This window comes from Cyprinodon variegatus, unplaced genomic scaffold (genome assembly GCF_000732505.1).
Source record: "Cyprinodon variegatus isolate N-32 unplaced genomic scaffold, C_variegatus-1.0 Scaffold188, whole genome shotgun sequence".
Classification (NCBI taxonomy): domain Eukaryota; kingdom Metazoa; phylum Chordata; class Actinopteri; order Cyprinodontiformes; family Cyprinodontidae; genus Cyprinodon; species Cyprinodon variegatus.
In genome coordinates, this window is record NW_015150641.1 from 1,020,407 (window position 1) to 1,048,337 (window position 27,931).

General features: G+C 38.3%; 1 protein-coding gene across 1 annotated transcript in view; it reads right to left on the bottom strand.

The window, feature by feature from the left end:
• Positions 1–29: 29 nt before the first annotated feature.
• Positions 30–27,931, bottom strand: part of plcg1 (phospholipase C gamma 1) — a 47,205-nt gene continuing 19,303 nt past the window's right edge. The window contains exons 3-33 of the mRNA XM_015379259.1: positions 23,710–23,859; positions 23,464–23,557; positions 23,307–23,354; positions 21,373–21,457; positions 21,156–21,239; positions 20,818–20,840; positions 20,635–20,704; positions 20,446–20,547; positions 17,944–18,062; positions 17,423–17,508; positions 17,133–17,253; positions 16,741–16,909; positions 16,079–16,201; positions 15,761–15,862; positions 15,167–15,354; positions 14,350–14,550; positions 14,047–14,166; positions 12,878–13,058; positions 12,724–12,801; positions 12,539–12,642; positions 12,296–12,389; positions 12,131–12,200; positions 10,866–11,029; positions 10,533–10,629; positions 10,197–10,421; positions 9,961–10,109; positions 8,540–8,654; positions 7,531–7,692; positions 7,349–7,437; positions 3,091–3,356; positions 30–3,015 (exon numbers count right to left, since the gene is read on the bottom strand). Coding sequence (XP_015234745.1) covers positions 2,979–3,015; positions 3,091–3,356; positions 7,349–7,437; positions 7,531–7,692; positions 8,540–8,654; positions 9,961–10,109; positions 10,197–10,421; positions 10,533–10,629; positions 10,866–11,029; positions 12,131–12,200; positions 12,296–12,389; positions 12,539–12,642; positions 12,724–12,801; positions 12,878–13,058; positions 14,047–14,166; positions 14,350–14,550; positions 15,167–15,354; positions 15,761–15,862; positions 16,079–16,201; positions 16,741–16,909; positions 17,133–17,253; positions 17,423–17,508; positions 17,944–18,062; positions 20,446–20,547; positions 20,635–20,704; positions 20,818–20,840; positions 21,156–21,239; positions 21,373–21,457; positions 23,307–23,354; positions 23,464–23,557; positions 23,710–23,859 — 3,716 coding nt within the window. The 3' untranslated portion in view covers positions 30–2,978. The remainder of the gene's footprint in view (positions 3,016–3,090; positions 3,357–7,348; positions 7,438–7,530; positions 7,693–8,539; positions 8,655–9,960; positions 10,110–10,196; positions 10,422–10,532; positions 10,630–10,865; positions 11,030–12,130; positions 12,201–12,295; positions 12,390–12,538; positions 12,643–12,723; positions 12,802–12,877; positions 13,059–14,046; positions 14,167–14,349; positions 14,551–15,166; positions 15,355–15,760; positions 15,863–16,078; positions 16,202–16,740; positions 16,910–17,132; positions 17,254–17,422; positions 17,509–17,943; positions 18,063–20,445; positions 20,548–20,634; positions 20,705–20,817; positions 20,841–21,155; positions 21,240–21,372; positions 21,458–23,306; positions 23,355–23,463; positions 23,558–23,709; positions 23,860–27,931) is intronic.

Consider the following 27,931-nt stretch of genomic DNA (forward strand, 5'->3'; position numbering starts at 1 on the left):
TTCCAGTTTTTTTCCCCTCCGATTTGACCTTTTTTTTTTTTCTTAAAGATTGAATATTTTGGGCAGATTTCAGGTCCCTTCTTTTGGTTTCACACTTGACTAATGTTTCGTTTGTCTGCTGTCCACATCATGCTTTTCCCGTGCTGCAGTATCAGGTTTAAAAAATAAAAAACTTACTGAACATTTGATAAAATCAGAGCAGTAAGGATGTATAAAGCAGTGAGTATTTTATTTACTTTTCAGGCTTGAATATGTTTCATATGAAAAGGCAAAAAAATTAAAATTAATACTTCTCTTCGTAGTTTAGGCACATTACAGGAAGGCAAATGTAAATGAGGCCGTCACTTGCAAAAAACAAAGAATAAGCAAAACAAATTACAGATAAAGACCCCTGACAGGTGTCCTAAGTTAACCTGCTTGATTTGACCTCAGTATAGGGAATATTTGTACAACACTATCAGACAGTTCAGTCTGAGACACATTCTGCACGTGTTCACAAGGTGCTGAGGAGCAATCCGTCACTGACGTGATCATGGCTGTGGGAGATGTGGCTTTAATGTGATGTGTGCAGACAGACCAGAAAATAAAAGCAAAGCTAGAGAGAGAGGACTCCATCAACCGATCAGTAAACAGTCTGGAGGAGTACATGCAACGGGAAGGAGCTTTGGGATTAATATCAGAGTGCAAATGCCCCAGCCCTGCAGTAACCAGCCAACCTTCACCCTAAATCATCCTTTATGGCTTAAATGTGTCTCAAACACAGATTCTGAATAAACGGTTTTAAAATCAAACCTGTACGGACACCACTGCTCTGCCTCCACTGATACCGTCTGCTAAGCACAGACTCCCCCCGTCCCTGTAGCGTCAGCGCTGGACGGACGGACCGTCAGGGCCTTCACCACACCGGAACCATTGGTCTAGTTCATGTGGCCTCTGTTTGGCAGTGCATTAATTCACTATTTGGTCACTGCTGATCTTCAAAAATTAATGCCTTACGCTCAGAACCTTAGATCCACGTGAGCGTCGCTGAAACACATTCGATTCATCGTGAAACTGGAACACTGGGATGAATAGCTGATGCTGCAGCATCATATTAGTAAGAAGAAGGATGATCACCATGGACACGGTCCTGAATCCCTGGTTCACACACCTGTTAAAATACAAGCTTTGATTTTTAATAAAATATATACTATGACTACTTTAATATGACGCACGCTGTGCAAGTCGAATGTTATACTTTGATTCAGCAGCTGGATCTTAAACTTGACATCAATCTGAGATGAAGCTAAATCATTACGATTCCTACAGGGCCTTCAGGTTTCTTACACTTAAATCTCAGAAATCAATGTCTTATTTAAATGTAATTATCCTCAATGGAAAAATTGGATGTACTGTATATCCTACATTTCATTACCTGATTATTAGTTGTTCAGATTTTATGCAATCCTTCCTAGATTCTGAATTTTAAAATGTTCTGATTTCCTCTAAAGTAAACTTTACTCACTGACATCCAGTTTTTTTTATTTTTATACAAGTCTAAGCAAGTCCTTAAATTCAAAATCATGAGGATCTTAAATTTTGCTCAGTGAACCGGTCAGTGGGATGGTGAGACACAGCAACACTAAAGGAATTTCTGGAATGTTCTGTTCTAATGTGTAACAAAAATCTCCTGTTTTCTTCTGTATGTGTGGATAAAAGTGTTTTTAAAGTCAAAACTGGAACAAAAAAAACAGCTTCTCTAAAAGAGCACCACAGTGAAACATGGTGGTGGCAGCATTATGGTCATGGGTTGCTTTTCTTTGGATGGAACTGGAGGATTTGAAAACAATGGATATCTGTTAGAAACCAGAAGATGATTTAAGTTAAAAATTAAAGGCAGGAAACAAAAAACAGGATTTCACCCATCAAAAAAAAAAGTTGCTCCTTAAACAAAAATGAAAATCAGCTTGTTCCACTGTTCTCCATTCTTACAGATTTGTTCTTTTTTTCTTTACATGAAAATGAAGGTGAAACATGTTCTGAAAAAGATTTATAATTCGTTTAAAGCAAGAAAAAAAGAGCTGTCATTTTAACATGGGTGTGTTAGAAGACAATAACATGGTCTGTGGAGGCAAACAAAATCTCTACGTGATACAAAACAAAGAGCAACCATCTTCCAGGCCCAACATGTGTCCGAGCCTGACGGATCAGCGAAGGCTGTGACTGACAGACAGACAGACAGACAGACGCATGTCTGACTGCTTAGTGAAGCAGGACCGTGGAATGATGTGCAGTTTTTGAATTTCTGGAATGTCATCGAGAAACATGGTGGTCCTTAGAACACAAAAACCAGCTATGACCTCTTCCTCACACCTTACACAATAATAAAAGAAAAGAACAGCTCGGTGATATTAGTCCAGATTGTAAGTAAGCGTTAGAGCGGAGGCACGTAATGTCCTTCACGAAGCAGAGACGTTAAAAGTAGCCGTATAAGCCCTCGTGATTCACGCTAACGTAAAGTCACATGAACGTTTAAATAATTGGAACATTTAAAAACATGGGAGACGGCGGCTCTTTGAGAGCAGGTCTGCGGATGCTGTTCTCTGGCCAACAGCACAGCAGGAATAAATATATAAACCATAGACAGCGAGGAGAAGAGGAACCAGAACCGTTCCGGCGCTCTCTCTCTTTTCTTGCACTTGGTCTCCAAACGAAGCAGCTGTTGAGCTTGACAAACAGAGATTACAGTCCAGGACCAGAACGTTCTTTATACCGTTTCTGCTTCCTGTCCGCAGCCGTCAGTTTCCTGTCAGCACCCCCCCTCCCCTTCCAGCAGCGTCCTTCCCTTCTTCCTCAGTTGGGCACAGAGGCCATATTGGGCGGAGAAGGGAGGGGGGGGATCTAAGGGGAATTGAAGGAGGGAGAGCTGCCTGAAATGTAGGCCAAAGCGGTGGTGGGCGTTTCCATGGAAACAGCAATCACAGCAGTCAGTGACATCATCAGTACGGGGAGAGGTGACTGGTCCTCCTCAGCGCCCTAGAGGAAAGACACAGAGAGGATGATGTCCAGCTCCTCACTGTCCTACTGGAAGCAGTTGGGCCGCTCGCTCACCTTCGGTTCTGAGGGTCCATTTGGTCCAACAGGGCCTCCTGGGACACCCTGAAATCATCTATGGGGGACTGGTAGCGAGATTCAAAGGAGCCCTCCCTCCCGCCGTAAGACATGGCCTGGGCAGGCGACTGGGGCAGTGGGGACAAGGAGGATGTTGAGGACACAGAGCCCAGCTCCCCAAAACGCTCCCGTCCCACTTGGGCTGACGCCGGTACCGCCGTGGTTCCTGCTGCAGAGAAGGGACTCAAGACTTCCCCGTTTTCCTCCTGGAAGGAAGACAAAAAAAAAACAAGGAGGGATAATCTCCTCTGCCCTCTAATGTAAACCTCAGAAAAGGTAGAAATGTCTATCCTAGACCAACTCCAACATTTGACATATTTCTATCTGCAAATTTAAACGTGTGCGAAAATGTTAATGATGCTGCAACATTTTCTTGTACAGATGGCATAAAACCAGATCCATTCAGATCGAAGTCAAATTGCTGGTTTGGTTGCGGTTTGAAGACTAAAAAACACACTTTGAGTTAAGAAAACAAAAAGGCCAAGACGCCTTCCTGGAGACCCTCAGCCGGGTCTGATTTTATTTATTCTAGAATGAGTTTAACAACACAAGCAGTTTTTTTCCCTCTAATTTTCAGCAATTATGGTTTGGAGATAATAAAAATCCCAAATTTAGTGTCTCAGAAAATGTAAATATTGTGCAAAGTTATAGCGCTAACTAACACTGAAGTATTGTTTCTACTATTAGCTATAGGGTCGATTGTGGACATTTTCCATCAGTGTCACATAGCTGACGGTGGGCTGCCATCACTAACATAAAGTTCACTTCACAGCATTAACTTCAATTTTTGCCTAAATCTAAAGAAATGCAAACAAATCAAATCCTTTTTACATCGATGTCAATATCTCCGTTTTAACAGATCATCCACACATTTGACCATTTATTTAATACCAAATAAAAGCCTGGGATGAGAGGAATTTATTTTAAAGTACAGAAGGGATTTTTTACCCTGAAATGTAAAATTTATGTGTCAAACTTTAGAACCAAACCAATAGTTGGTTCTATTTATCCATCTATGGAAAAAGTTTTCCATATAAGTGGATAACTAGCATGTGAAAATGAAAAGATGAGCTTGTTGCACTTTGGCCATCAACAAGTCTTCAAATCTAATGCTGGTGTGAACACACGGCACCAGATACTGCTCTGGAAAGGTTAGCCATAAATGAGGTGTCAAAAAGACGAGGACCACTTCTTCATAGATAAGGGAACCGATACCCCAGAGTCGTGAATCTGTAGTCAGTTTTGGCCATCTTAGAATACAGCTGAGAAAATAAAATACCCGTGTGGCTTAAACTAGAACTCCCAGGGCAGTCCTTTTGACCTTTCTCAGATTTTGAAGTGAAAGAACGTAATTTACATTAATCTCATGTTGGTCATGTTAACTGACTTATTCCATTTCTATATTTCCTTCGTTTTCACTTAGTTTTTAAAATAAAAATAAAACCTAAAAAATAAATATGCTTAATTTTACCTTGATCTCCCACAGCCTTCATTTTGACGGCTCTATTAGTTGCATTGCAAATTCTTCCCAAGGTTGATTGACGTTCGTACCGTCAATAAGAAGCGGCCCAGAGTCTGACAGCACTTCTGAGGATGATCCCCCACGAAACGCAGCTGTATCAGTGATCCATCAGACAAGGCTTATAAGCCAGAATGATTCTGTACTCTGATCTTCCAGCGGTGCTTGTGAAGAAAAGCACGGTTTAGCTCTGATGGTTCGCTCTCAGCAGTATAACTCCTCCTGCCCTCGCTACTTAAAGGTATAGAGGACGATATTTTATTTTCAGGTGGATCTAATAAGTGGTCCTCCTAATTGTCAATCATTCTGGTGATATGTCTACGTATGGCCGTCGTAAATGCGCGCCCTGTTAGCCATATTTTTCTGCACATGAGCACTTTCAGGTGTATATGTGTGGTGAGCTACGGTTTCAGTCAATGAAGCTCATCTTTCTCACCGGTGTTTAATGGCAGAGGGTCGTAAGAGAAAAAGTGTCTACGAAGTGCATGAGAAGAAAAGAAAGGCCTCAGAAGATGCAGATATATCCCAGAATGCTTTGTGCGGAGAGCTCTCCTCGCAAAGCATTATGGGATTTCTGTCACCGCGGCCCGCTGTCACCATAGGCTGAGGAAGTGATTAACTGTCCGAACAGTAAGTTGACTGAGTTCACTATATAGTCCCCCCTCTAAATAGTGATTGAGTGATTTAGGGGTTAGGTGCACGTTCGGGCATAGTGAGCTTGTCTGAGCTATGAGAACAGCAAATTTTAAACACAGTGTGCACGAGTAGAAATGGGTTTGTGCAAGCTCTCGCACACTAATTTGTTTTTAAAGTGGAGAGGGCGGGTCTTCGAGAAAATCCTCCACAATACATTTAATAAACTATATGTGGCTGATCATCCTCTGCCATGCTTAAAAAGTCCTTCTCTAACTATAAAGATTTTATTTCTTCCAGGACACGAGAGGTGATGCTAAACATTCCTTAATTTCTACCAAAAGGAATCCCCAAATTATATCCCAAGAAAATATTTCATTGCATACAATTTATTTTTTTGTAAATACCCAAATGAAATATTTCTCTGTCATCATTTCCATCTATGTTGAGTATTTCAACATTTTAGTTAACATATTGAAATTTAGGTAAAGAATGCCATGGCATTATAAGGTAATAACGAAGGTTCTCTGTGTATCTTTTTTTATATCAAACTCCTATGAATTTAAATTTACTTTCACCCCTGAGCAGCGGTAACCAAGGGCTAAATTCTTAGAAATAAAGCCAAAATTGCCAAAGAAGATTGTTTTTGGTTCTATGCTTTTTTTGGAGCAATGAAGACTTTTATTGATCAGTATGTAATGCATAATTCTTAGTAGATCTGGAAGTATTTGCTTTGGGATGAAACCTTGTATGTCTAAACCTCTTCATTTATTCTACTTATGTTAGCTTGCCTGTCTGCTATATTAACCAATATGATGTGTTGAACTAGATCTGCTATTTTCACAGCTTTTGTGAGACACTTTTTTATAAAGCAGGGCATTAATTCACAGAAAACGTTATTTGAATTCTATAAATCTAAGTTTTTTTCCCAACAGCAATGATGAACTGCAGTGCAGCATTCTATACCCAGCTATTGTAGTATCTAGGCAGGGCTGTCAGTCTGGTAAATACTCTGGTTGTTATTCAGATTTGTAAACGGTAACTTTTTTTTTTGCAACATAAAACTGACTGAAACCAGACTTAACCCTTAAATTTTAGTCGATTAAAACTGACTTAAACTACCAGATATCGCAATGACTAAAAGACAAAATCTAAGATGGCTGTTAAAAGCAACACTGCGAGGGACCCACTGAATATGTGAAGCTCAACATCCAGCATTCCTTTCCATTTAGTGGCCCGGATATGTTGGCTCACATATGGGACTGCAGAATTTTGGAGGATGATTCATGGGACACAAACAGAAACGGCCTTGTGGCATTTATTGGCTTGATTTATGTTCAGGAAGCATATGGGGGGAGAAATATGGAGCTATCCAGCTTTTGATCTGATGAGTGCGGCGTTAACTTCTTCAACAATATCTCAAAACCATTTGCAAACCATGATGTGTTTCCTGCGCATCACTTAATGCATCCGAATTTCAAAATTGGCGCTGAAAAATGAGGTATGAGAAGGAAGGGTTCATAAAAAACAGCATATAAATATTTTGATTTGTAATACAGTATGTTATTATTTTAAAAATATTTTTTGTTCACAAGTGTAAACAATCATTCCATTTATTGTCACAGCCAATCAATTTCTGTAAATAAAATTGTAATTTGGAACTTCGAACCTACATACTAAAACAGTCTTATTGAATTTTCTGATTGATTTTTAACACAAATTTAGACAACAAATAATAATAGCATATAATACAGCCTTTAAAAATATATATTAGACCTGTTTTAAGGTTTACATATCTATAATGCGTTTATATCGCACACTTAAACCATTTCAGTCGATGACATCATCACTACTCTTGCATTACACTGCGGAAAAAATGCAACCTGTCAAATTGACGGCCAGTGGGAGTTCTGGTAAGATCAGAATTCTGGGAGTTCTAGTGTTTAATGTCTGTTTTCTAATCTTAAGTACAACCTTTTGCTGATGCCAGTTGAACTTGTTGCTGAATAGCTTTTATAAGCAGCTCAGATTAAAAGAACAACCCACCCTGCCTCTGGTGATATCCATGTGGACCAACAGAGAAGCCAGCTCCAGGTCTTCATTGTAGCTGTTCTTCAGCGGTACCGACCTGTAGCCTGAGGCCACACAAACACACAAACTTAGTCACCTGCATCCATCCAACATTTGATTTTTTTTTTTTTCTCCAGGAAGAACTATGAAACGCATACCTGTCTTGAGCCCTTGAATGGGGAATGTAGCCTGAGCAAGAAAGTTTTGGTCATTGAACATGTCGATCTCATAAACCCCAAAACGCAGGAAAGCAAAGGCAGAGTTGCAGACTGTGAAGTGGAAAGACTTCCTGGGCCAGGTGGGATTCAGGCCGTTGTCAGCTAGAAAGACCACAGAAATTGTAGCAAGTTGAGCCCCTCAGAAATTCAACCCCTCATCATGATTCCTGATCTTTTGGTTTAGATCGGAGTAAATTTTGAAATTATGCAGAATCCCTTCCTGATCAATAGTAACATGGAAATGTGGGCCTCTGAATGTAAACATCTTTTGTTGATTGCATGTCTCGGACAGACCGCTGCTTTTAGCCAGGAGAACAAGTTATCTGGTGTTTAGAAAGTGTTTCTTTTTCTGAAAACCTCAACTTCCTCTCCTGGATCATCTGTTCCCAAAACAACTAAAAGTGAACAGGACAAATAAAATAGACACAAAGAAGGGTACAATAACACATTTTTATGCTGAACAGTTGCTCTTTACAGTTCTTAAGTTGCTTTAAATGTTTACTTTCTCTGACATTTCTTTTCAGTAGTGCCAGTGAGAGTAATCCTTATCATTTTTATCTATTTACATGTTTTGATCCTTTTTTGTGTTAATTATCCAATGCAAATTGTTACCCCTGGAAAGCACTTTGTGATATATTTCCCTTTATAAAAGGTGCTCTAAAATAATCTCTAAAATATTTCAAGCAGAACACTCGCTAGTCATTATAGCTTTAGCCACCAGAGGGCAGTATGCTTCAACCATACCTACCCAATCAAAGTTGTTTTGTATTACCAGACAAGGCCCAACTTCCTGTTTTCTAAGACTACAAAGAAAAGTACCCAAGGGTAATAGATGCAGTAAACAATGCAGAAAATAAATAAAAATAACTCCAGCCTACAGTTCTGGTGCAGGATCCAAGTCCTGACAAAGAAAGCCGCTGCTAAAGTTGGAGCAGTGCTCCGCACTCACCTGCAGAATCTGTTTTTTGCTTGGCATTGTCGTACTCTGCCCCACACACCTCGATCTCAATGAGTGGGCAGACGATACCTCTACCGTGCTTTGGAAGGTGCCGAGCGCCCAATACCTTGAGGAAATAAAGCAGGAAGCTTAATATAAATAAAGGAACATTCTCAGGAACACATTGACCTTAAACTGCAGCTACACCTGAGCTCCTTCATTTACAGAGAGTTTTTATATAGTAATCTCTAATTTACTGTTTTGCTCTGCTGAACTGGACAACCTCAATGGATTCCTAGCTTTCTTCAGTCACTTTATAAAACTTTGTTCTCAACTTTACAATTTATGTATTTATTTATTTTTTTTGCATAGTGTTTTACCACTTCTGACTGGCTCATAAAAAATATATATACCGGTATATATATATAAACCTTGTGTTTAGGAAAGATTTGCAGAACTCTAATCTATCAAGGCTTTAATTTAAAAAGAAAAATCAAAGATCCAATGGTGCAGACAGTCTGGGCGTTTGCATAGAAGCAGCATAGAAAACATGCTGCAGAGTAAAGAGGTTTATGTATGTGTGGATAAAGAATTAGAGCAACAGCTCAGCATCCGGCAAAAAAACAAAACAGACGGTTTCTGAGAGCAAACTTGTACCGTGGCAAATTACCACAAAGATGTGAACTTGGGTAAAACGGCCTGGTTAGACTGACTGTAGGGGAATAACAATCTCACAGTATGTTTTAAGAGGTGGTTTCCCACCATTGCAAGTTTTCTTGCAATATAACTAACACTGACAGTTCTGATCCTGATTAAAACTAACAGAGTTTAGAGGAAGGGAGAACAAGGGATTCCAATTTTCCAAGGCTTTGAAACTGCGGAAACATCCAAATCGCTGATCAGCAGCAATAGGTAGTGCTTTTATTTCTCTACTCTGAATAAAAACTTTTGTAGTGATTATCAATAAGGGTAGATATTATTTTCAACAGCTTTTAAAAGCAAAGAAAAATCATTATTTTCAACCAATAATAAACCTCGAACATCAGCTCATTAATTAATGGTTAAAAAAACAAATATCTGAATTGCAGTATTTTAAAACATTTAAACGAACATATATTAAAAATGTATTAAAATGTACAAAGCTGCTAAGATCAAATTCATCATGCTATTAGTTACATAACCAGGATAAAAAAATAAATATTTGAGAAAAATAAGGTAATAAAGTAGATTTCAAAGTGGTGCTGTGATAGGATGAATTATCTATATATAAACATTTCTATCTTAATTACCTGTGATCATATTTAAATATTTCAAATTTCAAATCAGGTTTTAAGAGATTTTGCTTCCCTATTGGAGCTGCATTCATGAGTGAAATTAATGTCTTAAGCTAATTTCTATCTCACTCTCTTCATGTTTCACATCCTTGATTTTACCTCTATTCTCAGTGACACCTGCTCCATGCCTTGTAGTGTGTTTTTGTCAAAGGGATCAAAGCTGTCGTCTCTCATGATGGGAGGCTGAAGGACGTAGCCGCTCCTTCCGTTCAGCATGAAAAGGGCCTGGTTCATCTGCATGGGCTTGTCTGGATGTGGATGAAGAGGAAATAGATTTAAAAAGATGGAACTGTGTTAAAAAAAAAAAAAAAAAAGGATAAGAGGAAGGTACACACCTGCAGTCTGGAAGTTGAGTGCAACCAGCTGGGATCCGCAGAGCCACATGGGAAGCGGGTCATAGTTGGAGGAGTCGAGCCGCTGCCCTCTGGGATAGATCCTGGACAGCTGCAGTCGGTTGTACTGCAGGAACTTCTTTCCTTTGCTTTTGTTGACGTACTTCTCCGCCTTGGTCTCAGGAAAGGATGACATGTCACGGAAACAGGCCCGCTCTGTACCGATCTCTGCAGAACACAAAGAACAACTCATCTCAGAACAAGCGTGGGACCGAGCCATGCAGGTCAAATTTAAAGTTCACTAAGGACATCTCAGTAGGGGACGGGTGCGATCCTTACTTTCTTCATCAAATGGGACCGGCCTGCAGTAGATGACCAAATCTGACAGTTCCAGTGCAATCTTCTTTCTCCTCTCCATTATCTTCCCCTCCTCCAGCTGGGCACAAAAACACGCAAACGTAAACAAAACAGCTCTGAACCGAAACAATTAATTCCAAATTTCTAATTCCTCAAACAGCAAAAAACACAGGAGCCTAGATCTTAGTGCGTTAGAAAATGACATGTAGCAGTTGGTGCTTATTAAATATTTACAGCAACTAAAGAGCCCATGGGCTTCATGTTACTATGAACACAGAGCATTTCCTGCCAGACATGGTTTGTGTGTGTCTTCACCTTGGCCTCAGAAGTCGCAGCGACATCATGGATCTTTACCACCCACTCTTTAAGTTCCTCCATGCTGTTTGCGGCCACATCCAACAAATTAGTGCCCTGCGCTGCGTTATTCTGAATCAGGGAGAAGACGTAAGGTCTGCTGCCCTTCCCATCAGGACGCATCACTAAAAGCAAGAAAATGTATGGGGGTAAAAAAAAAAAAAAAAAAGTTATCACCACATATGAAGTTATTTAAATGCAATGATTAATAACTTTAATTAAAAAGTTAGGTTTAACTGACAATGGATCCTTAAAAACCCTTTGGATGAGCTTTAGCCCATTTCTCTTAGCAGAACCGTTTCAATTTAATCATAATTAAAAAGCAGGATCCAAATCTGAATTATCTCCAGACTTTGACTTGGCCACAACAAAATTCTGTCATTCTTAATTTCAGGTAAACTTGCTGTTCTGCTTCATTCCACTGCTCTGATGTGTAAACCAAATGATCTTGATTCTAAGCTCAGCAACCAATGGATGAATATTCTCTTTCAGGATTTTTAACAAGTCTGCCTGATCATCACACTGCAGCTGTTTGCTTTTTGCAAGCTGCTTCTTTCTGAAGTTATCTTAGTTTTATTTTCCACATAAAAAGTGATCAAAAGCTCCATGTTTCTTATCGCTTTACAAAAAGGTAAGGGAGTTTCCTAGTGGTTAGGGCATTGCACTTTAAATCCAGAGGTTCTCAGTTCAAGCCCCACTCCCACAGACCCATCCTGGGTCCCTGAGCAAGACCCTTAACCCAGACTCCTCCCGGGATGCCGCACAATGGCAGCCCCCTGCTCCTTAAGGCCGGTGTGAGATTAATAAAGTTCAATCATTATTATCATTATTTTAATAAAGCGAGAACATTTTGTCCTTGTGGCTTGCTTCTTTCTAAAACTCTCATATAGCTTTACAATCTGAAATTTAGCTTTAATCACAGGGTTTAGGTTAGGTTTCAACCAAAAGCTCTGTGGATAAAATTTAAATAAGCTTATCTTCTTACTAGGTCAGAGTACATTTCCTAGTCTGGATGTTATCAAAATGAGACAAATGTGTGTGAAAACTGAAAGTGAACAAAAATCAAGACCATATGAATTAAGAAAGAGGCCGACAATTGATAAAACGAGTCAGAAAGTTATCACACGTGTCTATATTTTCAGCCTGAATTGAGGCCCACTGTTAAGGTAATGTGTTGCTCTGCAGCTCTGCAGTCAAGTCTGACAGGAAATGGAGGGGCTACTCACCGATCTGACAGGAAGTTACATCCACACTTCCTCTCAGCAGATCTCCTAGAGGGCTGTTTTCTGCTATCTCCTGCTTGACAGAAGAAAAAAAAAAGATAAAGGTCTAGTTTGTTAATATTTCTTTAAACATCACCGGTTTTCTATTAGGGAGAAAAGTGATCTCACAGTTCTGTCAGGCTCTGCTGCGGACGGACTGATCTCCTCCACATAGTTTGCAGGGAACCACATCTGCTTCTTTCCTCCAAAGTCACCTTTCCACCTATGCGAACAGACATAAATTTAAAAGTGCATTTTTATCCAACCATGGGGCTTTTCTGCTATAAAACAGCTCTTATATTGTGGTACTCTTTTCCTAGAAAAACAAAATCAGTCTGAATGGAAGCACAATTTCCTGCGATGCTCACTCACCATCCTCCTTCCTGTTTGTCTACATTGGTGATGATGGAGTTCTTGTAGAAGGTAAGCTCGTCGTCTCTCTGAGCTTTATACTCATACATGGCTTTGACTGTGCACTGGAGCGACAGAAGAGACGTTTAGAAGACATGCATGACTTCAGTGTAAATGTTTAATGCTGAGAAACTCTAGATGTTCACCTTAAGAGTTGGCATTTGATTAGCCTCTACATAAAAGCCTGGATTCCTGCCCTCATACAGCGACCCATAGTCCGGCTCCTGTTGGTCAACATACTGTGTTTTACAAACCGACTGGTTGGATTTTTGATTTAAAGATACACTGGGTTGCACTCACAGCAGTGCCGATCTTCTCCAGTGTGTCCTCGTTGATGGGATAGCGTAGCTTCATTTTTCGATACAGGGGGTTCTTTTCGTGATAACTGATGAGATCTACAAGGCTGTCGAACTCAGAGGTACCCAGCAACACGGTCTGGCCTTCCTGCTGCACTCGACAGTGCTTGATCTTACCCTCAGCCCTGAAAGCAAAAATAGAACAACCCAAAAACGTTTAATTAAGCAGGCATTGGAAAATAGTTTGACATTTTACAACTATGTTTAAATAATGGATTTTTTTAAGACTTGTTGACTTATCAGGTGACTGCTGCATGAAACAGAACTGTAAAGGAATTAATGGGGTCTATCAGAATAAAAAGGGTTCAGAATTCAGTTTAACCCTTTATAGGGCACTCTGTGAAATCCTTTGAAAATAAAAATTTCAAGCCAATAGTGTTACTGGAATCCATGACAAGACCTTTCTAACATAAAAAATATGGACATTTTGATGGCAAAAATGAATGTCAATGTAATAAAAAGAAACGCCAACTTGCCCGAATATATTTATAAAAATAACAAAAGTGCTTCTATAAGAAATTCATGAAAAACACTCAGAGTGAAAGAAACAAATTTGTTTTTGGTACAACATAACCTTAGAGGCATTTATGTTGATACTGGCACTTACATTTTTTTGTTTATAAACCGAAATATAATTGGTAACTAGGCTTATTAACTTTTTAACTTTTCAATGAGCTTTTTACCTTTTTTTCCTTGACTTAACTTTTTTTTCTACTTAATTTACATTAGGTAATATATCATTCAAGGGCTCATCTAACTGGTCAAATGTCAAAAGAAGATGTGCAGCCATGTAGCAGTATCTTTGCTGAATGGCTGGATATAGATCTTGTGCTTCTAGACCTCACTGAGTGACGGGGGAGACTCCATTTATAAGGGGTATTCAAGTGATCTAAAACGCTAACTTGCCCTATAAAGGGTTAAACTGGTGGCTTTTGCCTTCCACTTCACAAAACAGGATTTTATTTTTTAAAATACAAAAAACAAGGAGTTCAAGGATGTAGCATGACAAAAGCGCAAGGGGCATCAACATTGTTAGGCTAAAAAAAATAAATATTATACCTAGTTTACATCTTTCTTTCTGGATAGAAATTTAAGGAACTAGTATTGGCTTACCTGAATGAAATGGCAAAGGAGTTGGGTTCTGTCCTCTTCCTCACAAGGAAGGCGCCATCACGGGGGACCCTCATCAACATGTTCTCTGCCTGGCTCCTGGAAAGGTTGGCGTGGTACCATCTAAAATAAACAAACCAAAAAACACCATCAATTACCTCCTTTGACTGTAAAGAACTTGTTTAGAAGAAACAACAAGGAAAAGTTAATTTTGGGTTTAAATAAGGTCAGAGCATCTGTGGATAATGCCAGCATTTAACTGCCTCCCATAAATCTTTGCAGTTCAGAGGAAATCTCCAAACTCACTCCTTGCTTTCGTGAGCGTTGGTCTGAGGCACTGGTTCTGTCAGTTTCATCTCAAACTCATTGCAACGCAGCGCCACCTGTTGGTAGTGGTTGATCAGTGCGAAAAGAGAGTCAAACACCAGGTTATCAGTCAGGTAGAACTTGGGGCTGCCGGCCTCCTGTCGAGAGTGAATCCGGCAGTGCTGCACTCGTCCCAAGCGCCTGTTTTAAAGATAAGTAGGACAAAAATGAAGCTAGAACCACAGTTTGCTTATATTTATATCAGAGTATCACAACAGTAATCCACTGTGATGCATTAGCGGGAAGATATGTGGCAATATATACTACAAAACAGACTCTGAGGTTTGATGCATAACTTCCCATTTGACTTTAAATCGTTACTGATGCTGATTCAAACCCAGAAAACTTATTTTGTTGATTTGTCTTTTCTGACAGATGGTCTCAGTTAACTCGCTCATTTCCCATCATAATCCTTAGTTTCTTCCAGAAATTTACAGCGATTGTTTTATGAACAATTTCCTGCTCGAATGACCTGAAACCCTGAGCAGCTGGGTGGAAACTTTAACTAGGTCTTTTTTTAAATGAACAAAACTGTCTAAATGAGAGAAACACAGTTCGATGAATTCAGTATAAGTGATTTAAAAGTGATGCTTTAATCATTTACTAAATGCTGAGGAATGCCTGCAATCAGTAAAAGTCCTTTTCAGTCTCTTTCTGTCTGAAATTGTTTCAGAGTAAAAATTCTACACAGGGTATTTCTAGTTTTTTATTGATTTATTATTTACCCAAAATCAAATATTCTGATGGTCGTATTTACCAGAAAGAAAGTGTGTAGTCCCCCACAAAGGTTTCACTCTCCCGGACCAGGAAGGAGCCGTCAGGAGCTCCGGTCTCCTGGCAGTAATCAGACAGGAGCCTCTCGGCGATCTGCCGTCCGTCCCGTCCGGCGCCAAGCTTTCCATGAAACCATTTCTCTGTCACATGTTGGTCCATGGCATTGGACACCTGCTCGGTTGAAAGAAATATATTAGTGAAACTGCAGCTGCAAAATTTTATTACTCCAAAAACATCATCTTTAAAATTATTTTAACCTTTAATTCAGTCTACGTTAGAAAATCAATCTAAATGCCATCAAATAAATCAACATAACGTTACTGACTGATGAAATCAGCTAGTACTGGGATAACAGGAATGCTTGGATTCAATAAAACCAACCATAAAACAACTTCAGCAGGATATTCCTTTTTTTTTCTGATTCACGTCCAAGCTCAAAGATTATAATAAATTCCTTCATTAATGTTTTATTAAAGATTATTATTGGAAATCTTTTTAGAACCCACCGGACTCCTTTACATTAGAATACCCCCCAAGCAGCTGCCGTCTATAAATAAATAGCAAGGCGTCTACAAACCTCTCTGTGCTCCTCCTCCTCATCATTGCCCTGGTTACTGTTGGTCTCCTCTGAATAGTAGATCTTATTACTGGTCAGGACAAAGAAATGAGGATACCACTCCTGTAAAAGAAAAAGAGAGAACATGTGGTTAGTTGGAAAAGAAAGAAAAAGTTTAAAACCATCAAAGAAAAAAAAGACAACACACTGCTGTAAAATATTACTTCATTACAGCTTAAAGTTTAAAATCACTGGAAAACCAGGGATATGAGCTGCTAACGTGACTTTCCAGTCACATATTTAAGTCTGGATGTTTCGAAGCAGTGAGAATATGCTTACATGGTTAATCGGATCTTCAAGATAAAGGATGCCGTTTTTGATGGAGTTGCTGATATCATTCTCAGAATAAGGTGTGGAGGTGGACACTTCCTCATAGGGACTACCCTCTGCCAGCTTCTTATGCTGAGGCACATAAAGACAGAAAAGGTTAGGGGAAAACCAGGGATTACACAGTCAGAAACAGAACTTTTTATTCTTAAAAAACAAATATTTGAAAAAAGGAAGGAAGTGGAAAGTGAGAAGAAGGAAGAGAAGGGAGGGGAGGATATGGGGGGTTAAAAGGGGCAGGGAGAGAAGGAAGAAGAGGAGTGGAAAGAAAGGAAGGGGGGTAAGGTACCGGTACAAGATAATGGATGTTAAAGAACCATTTGGAAAGGAGTAATTTTTAAGATTCTCAGAACCAACTGATGATACATTTAATGGAGTTCTGCACTACACCGTGTGAACATGTGAAAACTTCATGTTATTACTAAATAAAAATGTAAATAAAAAAAGATTCAAAAGGCAAATATATTTTAGAACAATAAAACTTCTAAATACAAAATTATAAAAGAAGCCTTTTATTCACAGTTTACAGTTTAGGTTATAAAGATGTAAATAACTATGTTTAATTTTGTTTAAAATGTTTAATTGATGTCTTGTGGCTGCAAGTGAGCCCTGACCTTAATGAGAATCTTCTTTTTGAGCTGGTTGGGTGAAGGCAGGCCATCTGCAGCCATATCTACAGCTTTGGTCAGCAGCATTTCTCCAAAGACTTTCTTAAAGTGGGTTGCCATATTCCTCTGCTGCACAATGCTGCAGTGGTCCTCAATAGACAGGATGACAGGATACCTGAGAGAGATAAGCAGATTCAAACTTGAAAAGTTGCACATTTCCTAAAATACCTGTCGCTAAAAATAGACATATCAATGACATAAGAGGAATGACAGCACTCATCCGCATTCTTTCTGACGTGTAATCGTCTTATCTCAGTCATTTCTAATCTTTTTGTCATCCTTCCGAGAAGAAGTTGACAAAGGAAAACAAAAAAGTTCCTGAAGAAGAGGAGACTCACTCTGATGTGACAAATGCGTGGTCCTTGATGGTGTTGAGGACATCGCTGAACTTGATTTTAGAGGTGAGGGTGTGACCGTGATAAATAACTGGCATTCCATCAGGGCCATCCCAGCAGTCCACTGAGAACAAACAACTTTATTCTTAGTCACACTGTGTGTGCTTTCAAGCATCTGCATGTATTATAGTCATAATAGAAGCTTAGCTCAGTCAAAACGTCATGGTTCAGGTAAAAGGCTAAAAATGAGCTACGGTTCATCCCTGCAGAACAGGTTCTATGTGTTTACGTACATTCGATACAGCGACATCCCATCCTCAAACAGCGAGCATATGCCTCCAAGGACGATTCACTGGAAAACTGGTCTCCCGTCAGGTAGCTAAAAATAATCAAGCAAAAACGTATTAACACAAAGCAAGTTGACAGAAGAAACCAGATCGCACACAAAAACACACACACACTGCATCTTACAGCAAAATGACAAGTACCATTCTACCGTTTCCTTTTTTTCCCTATTCATTCTGACAACTCAAACACTTAAAGGATTATGGGAAATGTTTCACTTCTAGTAGAAAGGATTATCAATGGATCTTCCTTTCTCACACTTTTCAATGCCTGGAAAAATACCTCTTCTTATTAAATAATCCAGAGAACATTATTCTGGAACATAATGAGGAAATAACAGACTTTTATCTGATAAGAGAAGTCAGCTTGTTTTGGGTAAAGAATTCCAAGAAACAATGCCAGGCTTCAGCGCTCCCAGGACCCGATTACAATCGACGCAGATGTTCACCATCTGCACAGTTTTCCTTACGTGTTGTGTGAAGAAGAGATCCAGTAGTGGGACAGAGGGTTGTTCATGTTTTCAGGACACACTTTGTCCAGCGAGGAATCCCAGATTGTGTTCTCCTTGGAGAAGAGGTATGTGAGGAACTACAGAGAGGAACGAAGAAAACAACTTTTGTGAATGAAACCATTTCAGATGCAGTAAATTATAATCAAAAAGAAATGATGGAACAATAATTTTAATAAAGCCAATTAAAAATGTGAACATTTGCCATTAAACAAAAGGAGATGAACATATCCATGTATTTATATCTGTTCATTTTGCATATGGGTTCCAGCTAAAGGAAACTTCAAAAATATGTAAACCAGTTCATTAAAAAGAAAGAAGAAAAACAAAGTACGCCCATGCTCTGTATAGCATATGGATATATATTTGGTGTTGTACATAAATGACTGCTGAGTGCAGCAGAGTACGGAGGGGATCAGAATGGGGTTCTGCTGTTTAAGCCATCAAGGATCATCAGATTATATCTATTGATACGTCTTATGCCTGTAGTCTTCCTTTAGACAAGATCATGGGACAATAGATGGCCTGAAGATAAAGCAGGTTTGCCTGTCACCCAATCACATGGTCATGAAAGCAGGTACTGCTGAGATTTGGCGGTGGGGGCAGGATCCAAGATCTGCTAAAAAAATGAAATCAGCATCTTCACAAAGCTTGTTCCCTTTGTTAACAAAAATTGAGAAGCTATCAAACCTGAACTGGATTCTTATACACGAAACAGAGAACATTTAAGAAAATAAACTGTTTGTCAAATAGGCGATTATACTTCTAATTAAATTTGGGGACCAGTTTAGATGGGGTCCTGCTTGTAAATTTCCGCAATTAAACAAATCAAATTTTCATTCAATATCCTGCTCTATCTGCAAATGCAACAATGGGTGAACCCAATATATTGGCAAGTTAATTTTTTTTTCCATTTTAGAATGAGTGTTATCTGCATTCCCTGAAAGCACCACTAGTGTTTTTTCCCCTTTGATTTATTGCTATTAGAGCTAGACCAAAACCTCGCTCGCCCAATATTTTTGTTCGATAATTGTTATCTTGCTCTGACATCAGCTTATATGTACATGAGTTTCCTGATTATTTTTAGTGCATTCAGCAGCCATGCCTTGGATCACGTGAAGCACAATCATTGCTGCTCCCTACATTCCCTTTTTGCTGTTTTGTTTGCTTGTTACAAAATGTTTATTTTTGTTTGAATTTAGACTTCTGCACCATTTGTTATTATTTTTTTTCTTCTTCAAAAATTGCCACAACCTCAAAAATAAATTTCAAAACATTAAATCAGCAGCAAATAATTGAGGATCAGTTAGATTGATGTCATATTAATCAGTTTCAGCATCGGCCTTAAAATAAAATGCGAAGCCAATGTGTTTAAAGAAATCACTGAATACGTCCTGGTACTTGTGGGTTTTTATTTAAGAGAATCACAAACTTGAATAATGTTTATCTAGATCTTAAATGTTTCTTAGTTCGCCTTGCACTATCAAAAACATCAACAGAAATAAGTCAATATATTATCTGTGAAGTGAGAGTTCATGCAGGAGGTAGTTCTGCTAGAACTGCTTCTGTACAGGAAATGAGGCCTCTCTCTTAGGAGTCTTCATATTTGTTGCTACCTTGTCTTAAATTCATCACTCTGGTGGGTTTTGGATGATTCTTTCATTGTAAGGTAAGTGTGAAAAATTTTGCAAACAAAGTAAAACTTCAATAAACTGAGGTGAATTAGTGGTCCATCCAAAGACTTGATGTAGCAGAGCCAAGGACTCTTCCTTTTGAACTTTTAGAACTTAAAGGAGAACGCCTTTTTTTTTTTAACATTGGCCCCTTGATTTTACGTTATTAAATCATGTTCTACTCTCTCATATTAGTTTTGTGTCATTTGGAGCTTTGTTTTAAAAAAAATAAATATAAAATATATAACCGTGGATGTCTGGGGGACAGTGATTCGCCTACATGTTATGAATGCTGGCGTACCATAAAGAATAAATTATGAACAGTTTAGTTTGTGCCTTCAACTTGTTGCCCATAGGAAGATGTTATTTGGATATTACAAAACCTAATATCTTCGGACAGCCCAGAATAACACAAAATTAATATGGGTGAGTAGAACATGATGTAATAGCGCAAAATCAAGGGGCCAATGTAAAAAAAAAAAAAAAAATGGTGTTCCCCTTTAAGGCAGCATCCCCTGCCTCGCCAGATTCATTTCCTTTTACAGGGAAATAAGTTGCAACCACAAACGCATCCCTCGCTTTCTACAGAACTGTCATACAGCATCATGGTAAATAACCTTTTTTACTGTGGGGGAGAAGGTATTTTAAACCGGTGTCCATGTCATTCTCTGATTAATATCCCACCCACACAAACAGCATAGATAGGGGTATCGGAAAACTTAACTTGTAAAATATTTTGAAAGTTTCCATTACAGTAGAACCCAAAGAAAAAAGATAATAACATCTATACCTCATCTGGTTGAAAGTATGGCTGCTCCACTTCTCGGAGAGGATCTTTCAGGTAACCAAACATAAACTCTTGAACCTTGTTGTTGTCTGTGGCCCACAGTTCCTTAATAACCAAAAAACACAATATTGATATATTAGTGAGAGCAGGCCAAATGGAAATATGCGATATGTTCAATAGCCAGGAACTTACCTTTTGAGATTCAAGGAGGAAACTCTTAAAGTTCTCCAAGGTGATCCTCTGCTCTGGTCTATCAATAAACCTGATAAAGGAAGCAACGCTTCATTTAAGTAGATAAAGAAAAAAAATTCCACTCAAAAAGCAACAAAAAAAAAAAAAATGCTTATATCTAAATATATTGCTTTGAGGACCTACTTTTGCATAAACGGGATCTCCACCTGAAAAAGGAGTAAAAAAGAAAAGTAAATTTCTGTAAGTTTCCATCACAGTGCTACAGACAGACACAGACTTCCTGAGGTTGGCTGAGGCCAATGGGGTCATCCATTTAAAGTGTGACCAGAGCCTGGCTGCTTACTCATCTGTGTGTCCTAATGGCCTCCACTAGAGGGGTTTGGTGGGTTTTAGCTGGTGCATATTGATCTTGTGGCCATTTGAGAACACAGAGATGGGGGATGATGTGAGCCTCAGTAGCCTGAACGCAGGACGTGCTGGAGGCTAAAAGTGATGGGAACACATAAAGGGTCTGCACTTACATTTTTCTGAGCGTCAAACATTAGGTTACGATAAAGCTGGGCGAACTGGCTGAAGGTCACGTCTCCATTCCTGTTTTCAGAGTCCTTATAAAACAAGAGGAGAAGGATGGAAACGTAAGGAAAAAAAACTTAGTGAAAAAAAGAATGTAAATAGTGAAAGGAAGTGGGCAGGGAGATGGAGGGAAAGGTGGTCTGAGATAAGACAGAGAGAGGTTACCGGAAGTTTGTCTTTGATGAACCTCATGTTTGGCACCCTGTAGTTGACCTGGCTCAGCATGTTCTTCAGATCCTTGCAGGATATCCTACACACACACACACACATGCACATTTTATGTTAAAAAAAAAAAAGAATTATTGAACATTAAAATGCAAGAGAATGTAAATCCATGTAAAATCTTGTGAGTTTAGAAACCATCGTGTTAGATTAAAAAAAAATGTTTGTTGTTTTTTTTAAATTCCTTTGGTTCTCTACTACAGAGTCTGGATTTTTGGCAAGGGATGAGAAAAGCCTTAAAAAATAACAAAGACAGGGATGTTACAGACAAACATCTCTGCGCATCTCCTTCGTCCTCTGCAGTCTGTTTCCTGCTGCAGGAAGAGTTGCTAGTGTGTGGCTCTTGGGTCAGTTCCTTCACTACACCTAAACTAAGCTCTGTCAAAAACACCTATTACTCAGGGAAAAAATGCTCACTCTACTTTATATTATTAAAACAGTCGGGTTCTGTAGCTGTTGCGTTTTTAGATCAGAAAAAGGTATTTGATAAAACACACTTATTGATAAATACATTCTTTCATCTAAGTCCAAACTTTTTGCAAAAGGTAGATTAACATAACATATGCTTGTTATTCTAATTTATGAGTTTAAATTGAAAGTCAAACATGTTATTAATTACTAAAAATTGACAATCTTACCATCCAATTAAGCTTAAACATCAATTTTTGGTAATATCGATTTATCTGCTGAATGTTTGAGAAATTCTACTAGATATTGCAAAAACGTGTCAGGTTTCTTTTGTTGCTTATTTCAGAAAATCTAGACTAATATGTTAATTAAGAGACACCACTTAAAAAAAAAAAAGTTGGTTAGTTGGTTTAATGACTACCAAACTGGCCTGACCAGAACCCAATTCTGTAACCTGGGTTTCCATTATACCTCAGCAGTCTCACTGAATGATTGCCTGCATGCAATGCCACATTGATGCAGTAATTCTTGACGAAAGAGGGTAAAGTTAGTATTGAGCGGATAAAAAAACAGTAAGCTTTTAGATGCCTGACAGTTCTTAACAGAACTGATTAGGCTTTTTAAAAAATATTATTTAAACTTAAATTTAGCATTTTAAGAAGATTTTAAATTATCAGTACAAAATCTGGCCCTAAAATATTTTCTTAAAATTTTTCAGATTTTTTTTTTTTTTAACTGCAGTCTGGAGCCATTTGAAATTATTGCAAGTGCCCCAGACAACCATCTGCTGCACTTTCGATAGCCCTTCTCTACACTCTCATAAAGCAAAAAATTGCTCTGATGAATTTAGTCATTTTCCTTGGAATTTTGTGGTTGTTTTTTAAGTGACGAGTAAAATTTTTGTGTTTGAAATAAGAGTTCCACAAGAAATCAGTTTAGTCCCCCTTCTTTTTTTAGTTTGTAAATTAATCTATCAATAGTTTTGGACTTTGGATTTTTTTTATTTTACCAGAACCGGATGGGTAGTTTGGGACTTTTTTTTTTCATTCCAACTATCTGCTTCACAATCAATTCTGATTAAAATAAAGGGTGACAACATTAAACAGGTAACAAGAGAAACATTATCTGGACACACTATGAAAGTCAATGCTAATTTGCAGAAGTAAAAACATAAAAATTATACTTTTAGATGATAACAAATGGCATTTTACTGAATTGCAAACCATCAGTCAATGAGCATTAAACACTGAGCTTTAAATACAGTCCTAAATATTTTGAATATGTAGCCTTTTTTTAATACCTTAGAGGCTTATAGTACGTTTTGCATACTTTGAGCTGTTCCTGATCATCTAAAATTCATCAGTAAAAGTGCACTGAAAACAGCAAACACAACTGGTTCACCAAAAAACTAAGCAGTGTTGCTGTAATCAATGTAACTTTGTAGTTAACCATCAGCTGAGCCAACTCACCTGTCCTCTCTATTGCGATCAACAGCATAGAACTGCTTGCGTAACCACCTAGAGGAGAATAAATAAAAAGAATCAGATGAGTATGACAAAGATAATGTCAATTCACCAAATATTCCATGGAAGCTGGTTGAGGTGTATATATTTGCTGTAGGGTTACCTTTCTACTTGTAATGGTGTTGGTGACTTCAATGTGTCAGCCACAAGCCAGGTTAACCCCTTAACCCACATGGACATCTCCTCATCAGATGTTGCTGAAAAAAGCAGGTAGAAAGGTGCACAGGTCAGATATAATCCTGGGCACTACATATAAAAAGCAGTGGTTATATACGGTAAACTTCCTTAAAGAATGAGATTTGTGATTGACCAAGATATAATCTGCATGTGTTAATGCTGGTGTGCATACCTGCCAAGCTGAGGGATTTAAGGCGAAACTCTGTGCCGTATAGAATAACAAAGCAGAAGGCATCGAGCCGTACCGCTGAGTCCTCCACATAGCGCTCAAACTCCCGGGACTTCTGACCAGAACGGATCTCCTTGATCTCTCGAATGTCAACTGGAGAGTCACAGAAGACAGTGAATTAGAAGGCAGCCATTTCTTTTCAAAACCATTCCTAGTTCATCCTCCATCTGAAGAGTTGTCAGTTAAACTCCCACTCTGCGCACTCCAATTACATCCCCTACTTGTGGTCAGATGGTCCAGTGGCGCCTGACTACAGCAGCCTTGCTTGTGTCAGTGTTCCACAGGGCAGCTGTGGCTACAATGTAGCTTACCACAATCAGTGTCAGTGTGTGAATGACTAAATCTAGAGTAAAGTGTTGGGAGTTCCACCCTGACTTGAAAAGGTGATACATAAGTACAGCTTTTTTACTACATAACTGAGGTTTTATGATGAAATCTAATCTAAATCCTGCTTTATTAAGCCAAAGAGATGCTGAAGGCCTGCAAAACCTTGTGTACAAAAACATGAAATAAGTCTTGAATAAATAATTGGTTAAACTAAATATCTCATTACTGCTATTGCATGAAAATGTTGCAAAGCTGCTTAAGTATAAAAAACTTTTCATATTTGTTAAACTATTTCTCATGGAAACATAAATATTCAATATTTCTAAAACTTTCAGACAAAACTGGACAGCTAATATCAGCTCCCTATACCTGTATGCTATTAAATAGCAGGGTGTCATATGCCAATATGTATCCAATCTCTCACATTCTGAACAGTAAGAAGTTAAAAACTATAACTAAATTGCTATATCATAAGTCATAAATATGTTTTTTACTATAATCACTGCAACTGTAAAAGCTATTGTGATATTACTTTGGAGAAATGGGAAAAAAACAGCTTACTAAGGAAAACATTTCCACTTCTAAGCCCTTAAATGACAATCATGACAATCATGTGACAACATTTTTATTTTATGCCAGTAACTGAAACAGCTTCAAGCTTAAGAATCACTTTTCTTCAATTTTATACTTAAAACCTTTTCTTTCCACAGTGTTAGAAATAACCGTCGAGCTAACAGATCAACATACTTGATGTATATTCTTTCCTTATCACATGAGCCAAACCACAACATATAGATATATAGATGTGTGTAAAAATAGCAACAACAAAAAAATTCCCTTCAATAAACTTCTAAACCATCAATTATCAAACAGGAAACTGAGCTAACTAGAAAGCACAAATAAACTGCACATAGATTCATCTTAAAGGAAGAAAGCAGAATGAAAATTGTGTAAAGTGTGTGTTGAGGAGGTTAATAAGCAGCCTGGAAGACTAAAGGCTGTAAATGAAAACATATCAATGGCCCCCTGTTGGGATAACATTTAGCTTTTGAAAACCCTAAGCGGGGCTCTCCTGCTGAAAACGCACACGTTTGTTTCAGCTCCTGCTTCTCTTCCTGCCCCCCTACCACACATCCTGTGCTTTTGTCGCCTACACACCACATCTGTGCTAGTGCATAGGTGACAGTGTGCACGCTCTTTTGTTGTGCATTTAAGAAATGAGGTCTTCTCACAGCTTGCCAGTCATACCTCGCATCTCAGTGTACTTCACCCACTAGACAGCCAGCAGACATCCGCTGAGTGCAGGGAGGCTGATGTAACTGTTAGGCAGCACTTTCAGTCATTTTAAGTCAAAATATTTAAAGGTTTTCATGAGAATTATCTATCCTAAGTCAATTCAAAGCTTTAGCGTATTTAGAACATAGAACAGTCTATTTATAGATTGGAGTCATTCACTTTGCTGCTATGTTTGATTATTATCAAGTGTGGAAATTGTGTGTATATGTGGATTATGCTTGAAATTAGTTTAAAAAGGTTTATTTAATCTAGGACAAAAAAGAAAAGTTACAGTTAAAAGGATACTCAAAATAAACAAAACCTACGTTTTGTGTGTTTTTATTGAAATATATCTCTAAATTGCCTTTTTATTTGACCCTGTATCCTATTTTTCTTAATTTACTTCAGGTCAGAAGTTCCCATGCCGTTCTGTGGATGTGATGTCAAGCGCGTCCTTGTTGAATGGGTCCAACCAAGCAAACAACTGAAATTCTATATTCAAGATGGATTTTGTGGATACTCAGAAGCATCCAGCTGAACTCGGACAACAATGGCAACTCCATGCAATGTGAAAAAGTTAAAAACATTTTTAAAAAAAAACCTTGTCAAGCACGAGCTACCAGAACCAGCAGAAAGATGCTGCAGTTCCATGTTTTGACCACAGATGGCAGTAACATTAGAAAACTCTGTAATGCCTCTTTAACCATCAAATTGTAATTGTGAAAATAAAGTTGTTAAATGAAAACACCACAAATAAAAATAAAGAAAACTAGTTTTTCTGCAAAAGGTTTTTACACTTCTATGAGGTGGCTTTTCAGTTGTAACGAAATTATTTTTTTTTTTGCAAAGCTTTTTTCGTATCACACAAGTCACATGATCTGCAAACAGAAGTTACTTCCTTTTAAAAGACAAAGAAGACTGGAAATAGCTGGAGGATGATTTAATTCAATTTCAATTCAGTTTATTTCTATAGCGCCAATTCACAACATGTCATCTCAAGGCACTTTACAGTTCACCAGATTATACAGTCAAATTGATTCAAAGCTTTTTGTCTAAGGAAAACCAGTTGATTGCATCGACTAATTGACTCGAAGGCAATCCCTCACACTGAGCATGCTTGTAGCGACAGTGGAGAGGAAAAACTCCCTTTTAACAGGAAGAAACCTCCAGCAGAACCAGGCTCAGTGTGAGCAGCTTTTTTGCCGAGGCCGACCAGGGTTCAATGAGACAGAAGCAGAGATACTAAAAGCAGCTGTAAAAGGCGGCCCCGTTCAGGAAACACACAGCCAGGCAGACGATCTATGAGCCAGCTCCCATGTCAGAGGATGAAGAGAGCACATCCAGCCAGTCACAGTCAGAGAAACAGGACAACACTGAAAAACAGCAAGATCTCAAACATCTATAAACAAAGGTGTTGATGCCAGTAGCACAGCTGATATTTCTCTGCAGGATGGTGTCACTGCTACAGCAGGATGATGTCGCTACATATTTGGAATCATAAGGAGACTTAATTCTCGAGGATTGTGATGATTAACCATTTAACAGTTTAACCCAAGCAAAGGAGATACACATCATTTTTAAGGTAGGATTATATGTACAGTTGTGCTTGAAATTTTACATACATTCCCCCCCATTAAGAAAAAATAAAAAATTTACACAATTAATTCAAATAACACAAAAAAAAAATATATATATATATAAATAATAATAATAAACATTTACTAAATGTTAATTTAGGAAAATAAAATATTGATTTTGCATTTGAATTGGATAATAACAATTCTAAAAAACAAACTCTTCCAGACAAATAAAGTGTTTGTGAACAGTGAACCAACGCTCGTCAATAGGCGCAGAAGTCATGCTGAACATTTTCTGAACCTTACAGAAAACACCTGATTTTATGATTGCCTGAAAGTGTTGCTCTACATTATAGATCAGGAGCTGCATCAGGCTTGTTTACTGGTTTATTTATAAATATTTACATTCTATGTATACAACAAATTTAATGATTTCCATCCTTTATTATTTTTATTCCATATTATTTTTGTCAATTTCAATTCATTTTACTAGCAGCTGATTTTCTTCTGTCTTTAATGGAAGGGTATGTAAACTTTCAAGCACAACTGTAGTTATTTGACTCTCTGATTCCTGCTGTGCACCAAATTTCCCCTTGTGGAACAATAGGGAACTGATCTGAACCACAGGAGTTAGCCAGAGGAGTGACTGAACTACAGGTATTCCTGCAAAACACTGCTGTAGTTCCTCCTCCAATACATTTGCACCACGTTCACAATAACACATTGGTCAGGAGGTGAGCATTGCGCCCAGCACTGTGGTTAACCAACTTTTAATCACAACATGTCTGATGCGTGGGAAATATTTTACTCTAGAAGCAAAACTACAACATTTTCCAAACCAAGTCCTGCTGACAGAGTTAAATAAAAGAATTAAACTAAAATAAAGTAAGGTTAAAAGCTCTAAAAACAAAAACAAACAAAAAAAAACAGTAGGACTGTTTACCCTTTAAGCTGGGCGCACACTGTGAAATTTTCGGGGCGATTCT